General features: G+C 44.5%; 1 protein-coding gene across 9 annotated transcripts in view; it reads left to right on the top strand.

Annotated features, from left to right (window-relative positions):
* The window catches only part of NRXN3 (neurexin 3), a 1497182-nt gene that overhangs the window by 936341 nt on the left and 542647 nt on the right, over window positions 1-18194 (top strand). For 4 of the 9 annotated variants that reach the window (XM_054715862.1, XM_054715865.1, XM_054715864.1 and 1 more), the window contains exon 1: window positions 10993-11242. The exons of the other annotated variants lie outside the window; for them this stretch is intronic. In XM_054715862.1, coding sequence (XP_054571837.1) covers window positions 10993-11242 — 250 coding nt within the window. Of the gene's footprint in view, window positions 1-10992; window positions 11243-18194 lie in introns of those variants that run through there. 9 annotated transcript variants of the gene reach the window in all.

Here is an 18194-nt window from a genome sequence, read left to right as displayed (position 1 = left end):
CTTTCACAATCCGGGACTGCTGGCTCCCAACTGCTTGCCTGCCTGCCTGATTGCCCCTAACCACTTCTGCCTGCCAGCCTGATCACCCCTAACCACTCCCCTTCCAGCCTAATTGACGCCTAACTGCTCCCCTGCTGGCCCGATTGTCCCCAACTGCCCTCCCCTAACAGCCCGGTCACCCCCAAATGCCCTCCTCTGCATATTCCCTCTTTATTAGATAGGGTTTTTTTCTTTAACATATTGGACAGCCCTAACTAATTTGGCTCAGTGGATGGAGCATCGGCCTGTAGACTCAAGGGTCCCTGGTTCAATTCCAGTCAAGGGCATGTACCTTGGTTGGGGGCACATACCCAGTGGAGAGTGTGCAGGAGGCAGCTGATCAATGTTTCTCTCTCATAGATGTTTCTAACTCTCTATCCCTTTCATTTCCTCTCTGTAAAAAATCAATAAAATGTATTAAAAAAACCCAAAACACATATTGGTCAGTGTACCTGCTGTGGTCTTGACAAACCAGTAAAAATGTAAACCCAAACTAAAAGTGTCATAAAATAAACTCCTTAAACAGGAATTTCATGAGACCTTGGGAAGGTGATATCATGTGGTTGTTTCTTCCTTTTTCCTTCTCTTTCTTTTTCTTGATGTTTCATCTTTTGTCCTTTCTTTCTTTTCTCCTTTTATTCCTTTTCTGTCATCTCTTTCTCTTAACTTTTCTGTTGGTAGAATTGTCAGTACTTGAATCTGTCTTGCTTCCAGAAGACGAAGAAGAGGGAAACACACTGTCATCTGAAGAAAAAGATGATCTAAGTTGGGATCTGTGGTGTTTCTGGTTTTGCTCTTTTCCCGGTTTGTTTGTCATTTCTCCTGGCCCCGGCATATTTAGGACTTGTGCATGGGCACTTCTTATTCATGTCTACAAAACCTCCCTGCCTTGCTGAAAACTGTAGGGGAAAAGGCCTTCCTGGGTGGACTCAAGCCCTTCCCGAGGTGCTGAGGAACGAGGGCAGGGAGCGCTCATCACCGCCATTGCAGAGCCAACCTCCAGACCATGGGGTACTCTCCAGTAATGTAACTGCAATGTCACCATTTGCCTTCAGAAATTAGTTGTAAGTTACTTCTGATGTAAAACCCTACCTCAGATATTTTCTTTGCGGTTTGTAAAGATTTTAAACAAAACCCATTTACCTCCCTAACCTGGTCAGAAGTTTCTACCCAATGGGAGAGGTTTGCTGGGCAGCGTCACCCAGATACCACCACCCCCCCCATCTCCAATCACTTGGTTGGGGGCAAGGGAAGTTCCAAGGCGGACCGCCTAGGCTGCCAGTGGGGCAGGATCACTCATCCGGGTTGCAGGAGCTTCTGAGGCTGAGACCCTGAGGCTATAGGTGTGTGTGTAGGGGATCACTTCATGTGGGCATAGGTGCTTTTGAGGCTGAGACCCCAGGCTGCCGCTGGGAGGGGATCACTCTGTGGGGGTGCAGGCACCTCCCAGGCTGACACACCAGGCTGCCGCTGGGAGGAGATCGCTCTGTGGGGGTACAGGCACTTCCAAGGCTAAAACCCGAGGCTGCAGGTGTGTGTGTATGGGATCACACCATGGGGAGTTAATTTGTTTTTGTTTTTTTATAAAGGGTCAGGAGGGCCTCTGGGCAGCAGCCCTCCCTGGGTCCAGGGGACTCCGGCAGGCCTGAGAGGACTGCGCGCTGCCATCTTGTGGCTATGGGCATTGCCATTTTGTCACACAAAGATGGTTAATTTGCATATTACTCTTTTATTAGCTAAGAGGATTGTTTATTAGAGAGAAGAAAGAGATAAAATAAAGAACTCTTCCAGATCCCAAAGTAGACTGAGATGGTGAGAGTTCCACCTTACAATGGACAATGATTACTTATACAGCAGTGCTGGGATGGTATCTGGTTCTGAGAGCATGGTGAGCTTTATTATGTTGCAGTTGGCTTGAAGGGTATTTGTGGGCAGGATGCAAAGAAGCTGGTCCCCTTTCTATGGTCAGAGAGAATTCAATGGATCAGGTAGCACATGAGGTGGCTTTTTCATTCTATTTTGGAATTTCAGGAGGAGCTTTCTGCTTACCCACTCCTCTTGAGATTTGAATCAACAAGATGAGAATCCTATCTGCAGGGATAACTCTCAAGGAGTCACCAACGAGAAAAAGAGAATCCTATCTAATAAAGGAGTGATATGCAAATTAATCATCACTCCACCACACCCACCAGCCATGCCCACCAGCCAATCAGGAGCGATTATGCAAATTAACCCAACCAAGATGGCTGCAGCCATGGAGAGAGCAGGAGGGAGGCTTGGGTTTCCCCGGCGATAGAGGAAGCCAAGCTTTCTGCACACCCTGGCTGGACCCAGGCCTCCGCTTAAGGCTACAAAGTTTCAATTATAGAAGATAAATCCTAACAAAAATGGCGGCAGCCAGAGAGCTGGAGAGAGCAGGCTAGGGTTGCCCCCAGTGATGGAGGAAGCCAAGTTTTCCACCTGCCCTGGCCAGCCTAGGCCTCCACTCCAGGCTACAAAGTTTCAATTATAGAAGGTGAATAGACCCCAACAGAAATGGCTGCTGCCACAGAGTGAGCAGTAGGCTTGGCTCTGCTCCAGGCTACAAAGTTTCAATTGTAGTAGATAAATATATCCTAGATACCAGGGCCTCCGCTTGGGTCACCGGGGGGCATGGCCAGCCTGCAAACCACCACAGGCCCCTCGCCCAGGCTGCCCCACGCCCCAAGGGAACCCCCACCCTGATCCGGGACACCCTTCAGGGCAAACCAGCTGGTCCCCACCCATGCACCAGGCCTCTATCCTATCTAATAAAAAAGTAATATGTAGATTGACCATCACTTCAACACACAAGATCAAGATAGCTGCCCCCATGTGGTCAAAGATCCTGCCCCCATGTAGACACAAGATTGCCACCACAAGATGGCCAGCAGGGGAGGGTAGATGGGAGGGACCAGGCCTGCAAAGGAGGGCAGTTGGGGGTGATCAAACCTTCAGGGGAGGGCAGTTAGGGGTGACCAGGCCAGCAGAGGAGGGAAGTTGGGGGAAAACAGGCTGGCAGGGGAGTGGTAAGGGGGTGATCAGGCTGGCAGGCAGAAGTGGTTAGGGGCAATCAGGAAGGCAGGCAGGTGAGCAGTTGGGAGCCAGCAGTCCTGGATTGTGAGAGGGATGTCTGACTGCCATTTAGGGTCCCAGATTGGAGAGGGTGCAGGCTGGGCTGAGGGACACCCCTCCTCCCCCCCCCCCCCGCCCCGTGCACTGGGCCTCTGGTAGTAATAATAATAATAACAGTGCCTGACACACGGTAGATGATCAGTAAATGTGATTACTACTAATAATCATTGATTATTTTCAGTGTTCCAGCCACCATTTATACATGCTTTACATAAATTAACTTTCTAAATCCTTACAACAAATCTATTAGATAGATAGTATGATTACTAGTATTCTCATTTTAAGAGAAGCTGACATATAAAGGGGCTAATGATATTGTTAATATTTTCACAAGCAGAATCAGGATTTGAAACTAGATAGTCAACCACCAGAGCCCCAAATCTAAATCTGTATACACCCACAAAGTGTCCTCTAAATCTTTGATTTGATTATCACCCTATAAAGATACACATGATATTATTACTTCTGTTACTGTATACAAGCATTCATTTGGTTCTAGTCCTTAAATCTGGGTAAAGATTTACCTGATGCAGAGGATAGGAAGTTTAGATCTCTGAAATCCAATGTCAACTTAGTGAAGACTAATGGGTTCAAATGTCCAAATCTCTCTAAGGAACAAATTGATTCCTGTCCTTGAATAAAAAGAAAATTTGTTTCCAAGATACAATAATTATACTTGGACTTCAGAGGAAGCAGGTTAAGACTTACACAGGAACATTGCATATTTTCCCCAATCCTTGTAGAAATGTGTAAGATTCCAAGGAAATGGATTACCTAGCCCCATTGATTAAAATTCTAGCGATTTGGGGAAATTTTCCTAAAAGAAATTTTTTTCAACATCCAAATTCCTGATATCCCCATTTTAGCTACAAGGAGGACAAACTATAAGAGGCATAAGTTAAAGGAACAGAAGCAATATGTGCATTCCCTGAACTATAAAGTTATATGGGGACATCATTGTCTTTTAAAAAATCAAATACTAGTACATGTAGGAGTGATGCTTAAAAGAATAAAGTTCCATTTTTATGCACCCAAATGGAAAATATAATCAAAATCTACTTTTTACAGGATGGCTTTCTTAAATAAATGAGCAGAAGGATGATTTATGTGGCTATAAATAAATCTACTGACTATACTAAAGCAAAGTTTGACTATTTTATAGTGTCCCAGGAACTGGTGAGTATACTAGTATTTATAGCTGTGTTAACAGTCACCTTTTTTTTTTTTTTTCAAGATTTTTATTTCACTTCACATTATGAGAGCTTAGTTGTTGTTTTTTTTATTTCTCCTTCTTCCTCCTCCTCCTCCTCTTCTTCTCCTCCTCCTCCTCCACTTCCTCCTCCTCCTCCTCTTCTTCCTCCTCTCCTCTTCTTCTTCTTCTTCTTCTTCTTCTTCTTCTTCTTCTTCTTCTTCCTCTTCCTCTTCCTCTTCCTCTTCCTCTTCTTCTTCTTCTTTCCACACTTACCTTTGGAACTCTGCAGAGAGAGAGAGAAAGTAAGGTTGCCTACACTTTGTATTTAGAAAAAGAGGACCCTCACCTAAGAGTTTATACAGACACAGACTGCTCGACACTTTCTGTGTTGCGCAGTCATATTAGATGTGTCTGTGACAAACAATGTGACAGGTGTCTACTGTTGGCAGTGAGGTGGAAAGTCAGTGTCTGCACAGGTGAGAAGAGGCATATGCAGGGACAAAATGTATTGTGAGAGACTGACAGGGCAACTTCACATTTGGTTCCTGGCACCTGATACCATTAAGTATTATCACGAGGCTTATTGTAGAAGCCAAAAGATTCTTCAGACGACTTAATAGCAGAAGTACAGACCAAAGCAAGACAAAGAGGCTCGGATGGGTACAGATTCTTCTACCTCACCTTGGAACAGTTTCCTGGGAAGTGGGGAGGAGGGGGAAGTTTTAAAAAGCAGGGGAAGAAGATTTATAATCCCAAATTCTGAAGTCTAGAATAATAGAGAAATCCAGCTATTAACCAGCCAAATCCAGTTACAGGTTTTTTGTTTGTTTAAACTGCATTCCATTCAGAAACTGCAAGTTCTACAGAGTCTGGTTAGGATGTCATGGGGGTTTATCCAAGTGGACCTGTACATGGTTGTCCCTGTGAAATTATTTGTACTTTTCTATTTTAAATCTGTGCTGAGCATAATGCTTCTATATCTATTGTTCTTCTTTTCTGTCTTAAAAGTGGGTTTACATCTTCATCCTGCAGCTGTGTGCTTCATTCCCAAGTGTTCTCACTCCAGGACCCACTAGGGACAACTCAGGAGAGAAAAGGCAGCTGTTGGTGGTAGTGCGGCTAATGAGGAATCTTGTTCAGCTGACCATAGGTGCAGACAGTGTTTAGAAGGTATCCCTGGAGATTAAAATATAATCCTATATAACAAAAGGGTAACATGCAAATTGACCCTAACAGCAGAATGACTGGGAATGACCAGTCGCTATGATGTGCACTGGCCACCAGGGGGCAGACACTCAACACAGGAGCTGCCCCCTGGTGGTCATTGCGCTCCCACAACCACTAGCCGGGCTGACAGCTGTGAGTGCAGCAGTGTTGACGGGAGCCTCTCCCACCTGCTCAGCAGCGCTAAGAATGTCTGACTGAGGCAGTCAGACAACCCACGAGGGCTCCCAGGCTGCCAGAGAGATGTCTGACTGCCAGCTTAGGCCCAATCCCCTGGGGAGCAGGCCTAACCCAGCAGGTGGACATCCCCCAAGGGGTCCTGGACTGTGAGAGGGTGCAGGCCGGGCTGAGGACCCCCCCAAGTGCACAAATTTTCATGTACCAGGCCTCTTGTATATATATATATATATATATATATATATATATATATATATATATAAAAGCCTAAGCAACCATTACCAGTCACTATGATGTGCACTGACTACCAGGGGGCAGACATTCAATGCAGGAGCTGCCCCCTCGTGGTCAGTGCGCTCCCACAGCTGGAGCACCGCTCAGCCATAAGCAGGGCTCATGGCTGATGAGCAAAGCTATGAAGGCTACTGAGCGGCGGCAGGCACAACAGGGCCAGGATGAGTGGTAGTGACACAGCGCCTGGCCCAGGCTCAGGCTCCTCCCCGACCAGCTGCCACTTTGCACACTGCTAAATCCCTCGGAGGATGTCAGAATGCCAGTTCTGGCCGAAACCGGCAGTCAGACATCCCTGAGGTTCTGGATTGCGAGTGGGTGCAGGCCAGGCTGAGGGACCCCACCGGTGCACGAATCCTTATTATATATAATAAGGCATCCTATTATGAATTCTAATAGACCTGAGAAGAATGTGAATTAGGAAAAGAAATCGAGGTAGGAATGTGCTGACTAGAGCAAGAGACTGGAGGGATAAGAAATAAAAAAAGAAATCATCAATGTATTAAATGGAGAAGGACATCTATTTTATCAGGAGAACTGTGGATTATCTCTTTGCAGTGAAAGAAGAAAAATTAACCAGTTTCATATTTGCCCTCTGATAAGTTTTCTCAGTATTCAACTGGGTCCCCAAATGAAATTAGCCTTCCTGGAATTCTCGGCTACTTCTTTTGACATTTTGTAAAAAAGTAAATAAATAAATTATAAGTATGACAAGTGAAATGAATAGCTCCAGCCGTGACAAGCCAGCAGCATTTCCAGATTTTGTACTGCATTAAGGATTTTTTTTTCACTTTGTTGCCTAGCAGAGAATTAATTGCAAGGTCCGGCAAAGCTTCCCATATTTCCCTAGGACGAAGTCAGAGATAGGCTCCAACACTCAGCACCAATTTAGGAAAGAATGTCAATGTTATCTGGATAGGTGGTCATCTCAATTCTGGGAATGTGTGTCTCTGAGGATTGATGTCACTAAAGGCAGATAAATGCATCAGTGAAACTAATGATATAAGAACATATGAATATGAGATTGACAGTTAATTCATTGGATTAATTAATTGAGCAAATATTTACTGAGGTTCTGCTATGTGCTACCCATTCTGCAACACACAGAAGATATGGTAGGGGACAAGACAAAAGCCCAGCTTTCAGGGAGTTTACAATTTTAGTAAGGAGCTAGACTATGAACATACACAGATAAAATAATTTCAGAAAGTGGAGAGTGCTGTGAAGGAAATAGAAAGGGCAAAGTGCCTTCCAGGGGTGTGATGGCTAACTTTCTATGAAGGCAAGTGACACCTGAAGTGAACCAATCACATAAAAATCTGGAAGAAACATCTTTCAGACAAGAGAAGCCAGCAAGTATAAAGGTTTGGAATTGGGAAAGAACTTGACACATTCAAAGAGCAGAAAGAAGGTGTGGGTGACTGGAGGGTAATAAGAGGTCATCTGGCAGAAGATGGTATTGGAGAATTAGACATAAGCCAGGTCATTTAAGTACCCTTAAGACCATGTTACAGAGTTTGAATGAGTCCGAAATGCAGTGGGACTCCATGTCGAGGACAAAAGGGGTGTTGGATTGAATGGGAACTATCATCTACCTTAAGGGAGGATGCTTAAGATAAGAATTTCCCTCTTGACTTTTCTACTAATCCTATATAATAAAAGCCTAATATCCAAATTGACCGAACGGCAGAATGACCAGTCCCTATGATGGGCACTGACCACCAGGGGGCAGACACTCAATGCAGGAGCTGCCCCCAGTACGCAGGCCCCAGGCCAGACAAGGCGGGTGCCAGCAGGGGCCCCTGATCACCCCACTGGTCGCCCTGCAAAGGGAGGCGACTGGAAGCAGCAGCAGGGGGCAAGGCCAGCGAATGGGCGGCACCAGGCCGGCCAAGGCGGGTGCCAGCAGGGGCCCCCGATCACCCTGCCAGTCACCCAACATATTAGCCCTGATTGCCGGCCAGGCCTAGGAACGCTACCCATGCACGAATTTCGTGCACTGGGCCTCTAGTAATAACATAAGACCCTAAACATCTACTTAGCCTTCTTGGAATTTTAGCTTATTTCTTATTGAACAAAGAGTACTGCCACTCTTTGTCAGGTGCTGTGCCAGATGCAGTATATACATTATCTCATTTAAAACTCCCAATAACCTCATGAGGGAAAGCATTATCCACATTTTACAGAACAAGATACATACTGAGGTTTAAATCGAGTCTCCATAAGCTACTCCTGTCGCTTGCTGTGGTGTTTCTAGGTACACGTTGCTAGTTTAAGACATAGCATTTCTTGGCTGCCACCCAAGGGCATGAAAGACATTGAATGAGGGATCCTGGATGGATCCCCTGAAGATCCCCTTACAGCTGAGAACCAGAGCAGTTTGGATGACTCTGCAGCATTTACCACTGAGAACATGGGCCTTGGGAGAACATTGAGTTCAGAACCAGAATCCCAAATCACCACCATAAATCTGAAATGGACTTGATATTTGACCCTGAAGATAAAACTTCTATAGGTTTGGTATCTTTATCTGTTAGAAAGACACATGATTCTAACTTCCTTAGTCCATCTTTGGGGTGTCCCAAGGATGAATAGGACTGTCTTAACCCCTGTTCTTTATTCTCAGTTACAGGGTTTGAAATGTCCTTGAGAGCAAGACTATAATAGGTGTTATAAGCTCCAAATTCTCAAATTCTCCTCTCTCTCTCTCTCTCTCTCTCTCTCTCTCTCTCTCTATATATATATATATATATATATATATATATATATTTATATATATATATATATAATATAATTTACTTACCTCTCCCCTCCTAAAAATATAATTGGCCTAGGTGACTGTGAAGGAAGGAATCAAAGCTAGCAAGCTCCCTGGTCTAGCAGGGCTGCCTGTTGGGTTTGTGCCTCCAGCACATCAGATGGAGTAGGAGGAAGGGGGTGGGGTGAGGTGGAAGCCACCTGTCCAGAATGTCACTGTTCCCTGGCAGAACCCTGGTCAGTTTCCTCTTGGAGTCACAGATGGCCAGGACAGGAGCACCAAGCCTTTCTCTGCAGCTCCTGCTCTCCCCTGCAGGTTCAGCCTGGATGGAAAAGCTGTGCTTTCTTTGCTGCCCAGTGCCTTGGAGGCCCGGAAGCTTTACCCATCTGGGGCATTGTCTCTGAGGAAAGTCCTAGACAGGTTCCCACTCCTCTTCTGCCAGAAGACTCAGTCATCACCCCTTCTGAAGTTCTTTGACCAGGACAGCCATCTAGGACCCTAACCTCTGGATCCTGAATGCCAGGCACTTCCTGTCCACCTGGTTGGAAGCTACCTTTTCCAAACGCCTCACCCTCCATAGTCCCCGGGGCCATATCTCTTCAGAGAGAGGGTGAAAAGTTCCCACCATTTGCTCCTAGGGTTGCAGCCTTGGTTGTTTTAACCCCTGGAGAGGCATCTGCATGGAGAGTGGCCACAGGGTGCTGACCAAGGTGCTGACCACCAGCCAGGGAGGGAGCGTGAGGGGGGCACCATTGCTTGCAGCCAGTACAGCGCTTGGCTCCTGCTGACTCAGGGGATTTGTATTTATTTCTATTTGGGGCTACTTCAGCCTCAGCTTTGCCTGCATTTTTCTTTCACAATTGTTAAAGGTGCCTTAATCTGAGAGTTTGACTTCAGGTGCTTGGGAGAGGAGGAGGAAGGGGTGACAAAATGGCTCAGTGTCCTTCTGCCTGTCTCTCAGTCTCTCGCACACTCACACGCTTGCGCTCACTGCTGGGAGGGAAGCAGAGCGCAGCATGGGGTGTGAGTAGGGGCGGTGTGTGCCGGGAGGCTTGGGGTGTAGACTAGCTCGGGTACTTGAATGGGGAGGGCTGGGATTCCGGGCGCTCACCCCTCCTTCCTCCGGAGCCAGCCAGTCCCTCGGCAGAGCGCTCGGGCTGCGCTGATTTGCTCTCGGGAGTGAGCGATTTGCATATGACTTGCCCATTTGTGAATTTGGCTCCCCAACTCTTCGCTTCACTTCACCTGTGCCTCCCAGTTCTGCGCACTTCGCCAGCGCCTGCCCGCCTCTCGGCCACCTCTGCCGCCCGCGGCCACCTCCTCTCCTGCTCTCCCTGCTCGCCCACCCACCTCTCTCAGCCCCGTGCCACGTTGGCTTGGGTGGCTGCTCTGCGCTGGATTCCTCTGGCTTTCCTCTTTCCCTCCGGTCCTCCTGGTTCTCTTCCTCCGGTGGCTGCTGCTGCTGCTGCTGCTGCTGCTGCTGCTGCTGCTAAACTCGGGAAGCCAGCGGAGGCTCCGTGGAGCTCTTTCAGAAAGTGCAGGGTTAACAGCCTCCCTGCCCTTCAGCCAAGACAACTTCAAACGGGTAAAGAACTCTCCCACCTGCAGCCCCCTTTTGCTTGGCACTTCTGCATTGCATCGCATGGAAGTGGAAAAGAAAAAAAAAAATCTTCAAACTGCTTGGATGTAGGGATAAACTAACCTGAACCTACTTGGGTGTCCTGCCACCTCCTCTTCTTCCTTCATTTCCACCTTTCCTCTATGTGGCTTCTAGGAACGTGCAGTTAAGTCATCAGATTTGAGTTGCCTAGAGATCAAGAGGAAGCCCAGCGCCTCCCCTGACATGTTGGGCATTACCGGGCTCCCTAGGAGGGCTGCTCTACCGGGGTGGACTTTGGCGTCCTAAATTTAAGCCCCTAGAAAGCAGGGGCTTTTGCCTTCTATCTTACTTTTTTTTTTTTTTTTTTTGAGTAGTATCTTTTTTTTTTTTTTTTTAACTGATTCATCACCTGCCTTGAAAGTGCTTATTCCTTCCCTCTTTCCGCAATTTGGGCAAGTCTTCCTCCTGCTATGATGGGCCCCTGGGCATCATGAACTTCATTATTCCTCACTGGCTGGGATTCAAACTGCCTATCTGTAGTGGTCCAGTGCGTTGACCATGCACCTGAGAATCCACCCAAGACGGAGCCCTCCTCGCCGGCCGGCCTGGACGCTTGGGATCTGGTCCCTCTTCTGGGGATGTATCATCAGCTCTGTGTGGAGTTCCTCTAATGTACCTTCCTCCTCCTCCTCCTCCTCTTCCTCGCCGGGGTCTCACTCTCAGCACGAGCACCATTTCCATGGCAGCAAGCATCACTCAGTGCCTATTTCTATCTATCGCTCCCCAGTATCCCTGCGAGGAGGGCACGGTGGGTCTTTCTGCTCTTTATCCTTTTAATGGGGCATAGCCATTCCTTAACCCATTTGCCTTTCAGGTAATGTCAATGGTGGGAAGAGAGTGAAAAATGGCATTCTAAATGATGAAAAGCATTACATGTGCATGAGGGAAGAAAATGACCAGTTTCCCCTTAAAGACTAATGCTAATGCTTTCTGCCCCCGCCCCCCAATTTCCTCTAATGGATTCTCCTCTCCTTAGCTCCCTTACCCATCCCTGTACCAACACCACATTCTCCCCCTTTTGCAACCTCCCACTCCCTTCACCACCCCCTCCCACAGGATGGTAGGCAACTATCAGATAAATCCCCAGTGCTGCACTTTGAGAATTCATTCATTCACCTTGCTTTCACCCTTCTTCTTTGGGAGCTAGTCATGGGGAAATAGCAGATAGCAAGAATTCTTAGGTCTTCAGCTAGAAGTTGTGTGAACTGCTGGAAAGTGGCCTGTGTGGTTAAGATCATGAGAAGAGGGAAGAATAGCTGAAGGCAGAAAATATAATTAATAACCAGTGGCCATTATTGTTCATTTGGGCAGCTTTAGGTTTGTCCACATGTTTGATAGAAAGAGTAGCTATCATAAAAACTGCATATCTAATATTGCTACTAGAGAGGAAGCAATCTATAGACAAGGCAAAGTCCATTTATAATTGACCCAAGTGTAAATTATAGTAACTTTGATTCCACCATTTATGCAAATGCTATTTCAGTTGAAGGTAGCATGGGTAAGCTTGTTTAAACAGTGCATGTCTGATGTGTTTTGCTCCAAATCATCCTTTCATAGCTATTGAAAGAAGAGATCTATGGCTTTTAAAAATATATTCAGCTCTGTGCAGGCTGCCCTGGAAAAGCTGATGTCTGCCTCTAAGGTAGGAGCTTGCTGTAGTAAAATGTTCTAAAGGAGAGAGCTTCGTTATTTGTTTACTATGCACTCCACTCGGAATGCGAGGAGAGTAGGAATCACAGAGCCTGGCTACAGGAGCAGCCCTCCAGGGAGCTAGAGGAGTGAATGCACCAGAGGTCCCCTGCCCTAGCTTGTATTTTGAAGACCTATAGCATGCAGACCCCATTGGGAACATCAGTTCTTCCCGCTGCCTCCTAGCCCTGGGCTTCTGCTCCGTGCTGTCTGTTGCTTTTAGTGGAAGCACATTGAGAAAATGCCAGCACGTATTCTGGCTCTTTCGGGCTCTCTCTTTAAATTTCATTTGATGGAGTTGTCAAACAGCTCAGAGCTTGTAGAGCTGGTGGAGGGGGGTGGTGGGGAGGAGGGAATGCTTGATCTTGATCTGGTTTCTGTTTTCTTTGTGACTCCTGCTGAGGCTGATGTAGGCTTTCTTTAAAAATCACAGCAGCCTCTCCTCCTCGTCCCCCCCCCCCAAACAAACAAACAAAAAAACTAGGAGAGGAAAGAAACACAACCACCAAAAAAGCAAAAGCAATTTCATTGATAATGGAAACTGTTAGCTCCAAAGGGGAAGAGGGACTGGGAGTGGAGGTGAGATTGTAAAGAGTGGGAAAGAAAAGAAAAGGAGGGAAGTGGGGGGTGGGGAAGCCAGACAGACTTTTACGAAGAGCAGCCATACTTAAACACGGAAACACTCAGCAATAATTAGCTAAATTTTGTAAATGATCAGCAGGGAGATGAAGATTATGCTTAGAAGCTAGAGGCTGGCAGGGTCTGGATGTTTCCTGTTCAGGATGTAAAGGGTTAAAAACAGCTAGGAGTTAAGTGATGGAATTTGCAGAGCTCTACTTCCCAGGGTTTCCTAAATCATTCAAGTTTCTCTCTCTCTCTCTCTCTCTCTCTCTCTCTCTCTCTCTCTCTCTCTCTCTCTCTCCCCCTCTCTCTCTCTCTCCCTCTCCTTTCCCGCCTCCCTCCTTTTTCTTTCTCTCTTTCCCCCTTCTCCCTCCCTCTGTCCTAAAGGTGTTGAGTCTTGCAGAGGTTAAACACTCTTCTCTATTTACTTCTCCAAGTATCCATTTGCTCAGTACCTTCTAAATCTTTTTGACTGGTTCCCAATCTGGTTTCTCATTACCCTGCATCTGATAAGATCCAGTATGATGGAAAAGAAGAACAAAGCAAGTAAATGACTAGAGATCCCAGCAAAGGCCTCCAGATCCATCAGAGCTATAAGATGCAGTAAACTCCTCAGGGGTCTGCATGGCTAAGATAGAAAAGCTCATGAATTCAACTCTTCAGTATCCCTTTTCAATCCTAAAGTCCCATCCATCCCATTGATTTGGGCTTGGAGACTGAATGCATCTATATTAAGTAGGCTTCTTTCATATTTAATTAATGTTTTTGAGCTGGAAATCAAGAGAAGCAGTGATCAACAACCTTTAATTCCAGTTCCCCTTCCAAACTGCGACCTTTTGAGTTGTGAAAGGGCCAGTAGACCCCCTCAGTGCTTTGCTAACTTGCCTCTCATTCTTACTGGAAGTACACTTGCTAGTACCCTCCTAGTCAAAGACAAAGACTTAGCTGATAGCAATTGTTTTTTAAAATATTTTGGAAGGAGGTGGTGGTAGGAGGCATAGCACCATGAGACTAATGGTTGTTGCTAATAGTTTTCTGCCAACCTTATTCCAGAGTTAAAAGCAGCAGTCTCCACTGTCTGTGAAGAAGTAAATGCCCTTTGTTCTGGTATAAAATTAAACACTAGAGGCATGAGTCCAAGAACTTTCTTTGGACTGAAGGGAGATTTTATTTGTTTGTTTTCTGTTCTTCTTGCCCATTTCCTGAGAAGATAAGTCCTCAGAGTTACCCTTTTAGTCAGTTGTTGCCCCCCGCCCCCCCCCCCCACACACCCTCCTCCAAACCATCCTGCCCTGTAGTGGGATTTACACTAAGACGGATAGAAGAAACAGAAATTCTACAAACAGCATTTGCCCAGACTTGGTTGAAATCTTTAGAGAATTATGTATAGATTTGCCTAGAGCAGTGATGGCGAACCTATGACACGCGTGTCAGCACTGACACGCGTAGCCACTTCTGATGACACGCGGCCGCATGCCGAGGATGAAACATTTGCTGCTCCTGAGGATGAAACATTTGCGACTAGAGTCTTGGAGTTAGTTTTTTCCTCAAAGTGACACACTACCCGAGTTATGCTCAGTTTTTTGGTGAAGTTTGACACACCAAGCTCAAAAGTTTGCCCATCACTGGGGCCCTAGAGTCTTTATCCATGGCACCCTAGAGAAGGGTGAGCTCCTTTATGGGTTGGGGAGACAAAGTCACACCTGCATGGGGCACCCCAAAATAGTATCAGGTTAAGATTGTGTCTCAGGAGAGAATTAAGTCTCCTCTTAACTGGAATCTGGTAAGCTTCTCCCCTTCTCTGAAGTTCCCTACTTTTTTTTGTGATCTATTCAATAGTCATTCAATCAGCCTTGTGTATTTACTATGTGCCAGTCTGTGTGATATTTGCTAAGGATATAAAACTAAATGAGATGTTGTGGTGTTCAGCTAGGGAGAATTTCAGAAGTATTTTGATCATTTAAGATAAGTGCTTCTGTCATTTAAAAAATAGGGGGAGCAGGAGGGAGACCCAGATATCACACTATATTAATTAATATAAATTATTCCTTTATAAAATGAGGATTTGCATTTTTCTGTTATTCCAGATATCCCTACAGGTATTTTTCATCCTTAACTTTATTGCCATACTTAAATATCATGCTTATCAAAACTCCTAAGTAGTTTAGTGGTATGGGACACATAAATACTAAAATACATTTGTTTACTGACCTTGGAAGTTTTGTATATTTCTTTTTCTCTCACTTGCCTTTAAGAAGTCCAACGTCCATCTGTCTAAAAATAATGCTTTAATACTTAGAGTTTAGAAAACAGGGTTCTCTATGGATCCTGGGTCTAGTATGTGTCTTGCATTTTATCGTCCATAATATAACAGACTTTCTTGACTCCAGGCATTTGGGAGAACTAATAGAGAACATAACTCAACTTTAAAAGGGAAAGTACCACAATATATTTAGAGGAAAGTCTCTTGCTCAGAAACTAGGGTGTGTATGTGTGTGGGTTGCGGGGCGGGGAGAGATATGTCCTATCTGAATCATCTTAGCAGAAGCGGTGGTGGTCCCACTTGTGGCATATCAGCCAGGACCTTCTTGTAAGGAATTAGACTGCTCATTCATTGTCACAGACAACTGCCTCTTAAGTTTTCCCAGCCATGGGGCTTGTTTTGCTCTGATGTATTGAGCAGTTTCTTCTGCTCCACCAGCTGCTTTCTAACCACTTTCTCTCCCCCTTCCTTCTTGGGATTCAGTTTGCTGAATAATTCATAGTGTTGGTTGACAGATAAAATGATAAGATGTATATGCCTTTGGCCTTGGTGATAAATTAATTAAATCGGTTTCTCCTTTTCTCTCTCTTCCAGATGCATTGTTTTTCTTCTCTAAAATTTGCTGGCAAGTGGTGGGTATGGAGATTAGTATGTTCTTAATAAACGAGCATAGGAAGTTTATAATGTAGGTTAAATTTCTTTAGGACTTTCAACACAGATCATTGGTTGGGGTGAAGCTGAGGGCTGCCATATCATAGGGAGAGAAAATGAGATCATTGGAACAATTCTTTTTGGGGTCGGGGGAACCTTTACCAAACTGATGGCTGGCTGGAATTCCATAGTAAGAATTTTATTCCTTTATTGTCTGATTTTTTAATTTGGAAGAAGTACCACATTTCATTTTACATTTTAGTAAATTAACTTACCAGATCTCAGAAAACTTGCCTCGCTGGGCCTTGGGTCATCTAAGAGGGAAGCAAATGTTTGAAGACAAACCATTAACTTATTCATATTTCCCTCCCTGTATTAATTTGTTAGGGCTGCCTTAAAATCACAGCCTGCGTGGCTTAAACCACAGAAACTTATTTTCTCACAGCTCTGAAGGCTAGGAGTCCAAGATGATGGTGTCGGTAGATTTGATTTATTCTGAACTCTCTCTCCTTCGCTTGTAGAGTGATACCTTCTCATTGTGTTCTCACGTGGCCTTTCATCTGTGTTCATGCACCCCTGATATTTTCCTGTATGTTCAAATTTCCTTTTCTTATAAGGACACTTTTCCGATTGGTAAAGGCTCACCCAAATGTCTCATTTTAACTTAATCACCTCTTTAAAGGCACTATCTCCAAATACAGTCACAATCTGAAGCATTGGGGATTAGGGCTCCAACATATAATTTTTTTTTTTTTTTGGAGGGGGCATAAATTAGCCCATTATACTCCTTCTCCTACACCTTCCCCCCAGACTCTGTCATTGGGAAATAAGTAAAATTATATCATTCTGTGAATCTCTATTGAACTCAAACTTCCACAGTGGAAAAATAAAACCTTCAGGAACAAGGGTAGCAATTTACAAAATTGATAAGGTGGTGCCTCAGGAGGAAACATTCTATTGATGTACGGTATATATGGAGAACACAGCACCAGCAGCTTCAGTTAATACGTGTGTTTGCTTTCCTTCTAGTTGATCTTGTGTGACTGAGTCTGCACTTTGATGTGCTTGTATACTAATTTTGACTATAGCCATGTGCTCTGCTGACAGATTCCAATGTCCACATTCTAAAGCTCCTCTTCTTGACCTGCTGCCATCCCAGGCCAGGGACATTCCTGCCCTCGCAGGGTCTTCCTTTATGAACTACAGTTGCTCACTATTTTCTTTTCCTAGACACACACCACCAAACTCCTTTCACATCTCATCTTTCATTGAATAAGAGCAGGTTAAATAAGTAGAAATAACTATGTTTTTGGCAGCTGAAAAAATATGTATCAATTTCATTTTTTTTTCTGTTGGATTTTTATATTGTGAAAGCTCATTTTAAACTATAAATATGCAAAAACCTGTCCCCTTCATGACATGGTTATGAGGCTTGGATGAGATGCTTGAAGAAATGTCTTGTAATTGTAATACCCTTGCAGTTATAAATCCCAAGCAAGGTACTTAACTCTTTGGGGAAAGGAAACAGATTAGTTTGTTTGTTTCTGCATTCAGATACTTCTGAAAAATGATTTTAAGAATATGTGCTTCTGAAGATATTTATTATGATAACGGAGTTCTAATGGGCAGTGTAGTGTTAGGTGGGGTGGGAGCCATCACTCACAGGATTGGTTGGAGGAAATAGGTCCCAGTCTTTTTTCTGTCACTTAGGAATGTTGTGAACCTGGATAAGTCACAAGACTTGACTAAGACTCAATGTATTCATTTTTACATGGAGAATGGCAATAATAATACCATACATATGTCACAGAATTGTGTGGGAAATTGAACAAGTACATTGTAAAACACTGTGTAGAGATTAAATACATTAAAAGAAATATTTCAATGAGGACATTCTTTCAGTTGCTTATACAAATTTGAGCTTCAGTGTTGACTGTTTGCTGGTTGGTAGTTTGAGCTAAAAGAACACAAATATACTAATCTTCATTTCCCTACCTGAGTAACACTTTTGCTCTCTATGGGTTACTTCATTTACTCACTACTTCTTTAGGGAAATGTAAAGGAGAAAGCGTTAACTTGCATTTCCTTGTTTATGGCACTAAGAGAAAATTACATATGTGATCAGTTTTTGCTTTTTGATAACATGTAGAAATCCATGCCAGGGAAATCATAGCCTACAATAACAAATTATAATAAACTGATTAGATGCTCAGCAATCTGGTGAAGTGAAAAGGGTGTGAGGACTCCAAGACATATTCTGAGACCATTTTGAAAATTTAGAATTGGATCTTGTTTCTAGTAAACTTGTATAGAATTTAAACATTCCTATATGATGCCTAGTAGCCATTAAAAAAACTAAAAGTCATAATCTAGTTTATATTAGGAAAAGACAGGTCTTTTAAGACTATCATTTTCAGATCTGAAAATGGAGAACTCCTTATATGACATTTCTGATACTTTTACTTACCAGGACTCA

The sequence above is a fragment of the Eptesicus fuscus genome, chromosome 5 (genome assembly GCF_027574615.1).
Source record: "Eptesicus fuscus isolate TK198812 chromosome 5, DD_ASM_mEF_20220401, whole genome shotgun sequence".
Taxonomy (NCBI): Eukaryota; Metazoa; Chordata; class Mammalia; order Chiroptera; family Vespertilionidae; genus Eptesicus; species Eptesicus fuscus.
This window is presented reverse-complemented; position numbering and strand designations above follow the sequence as displayed.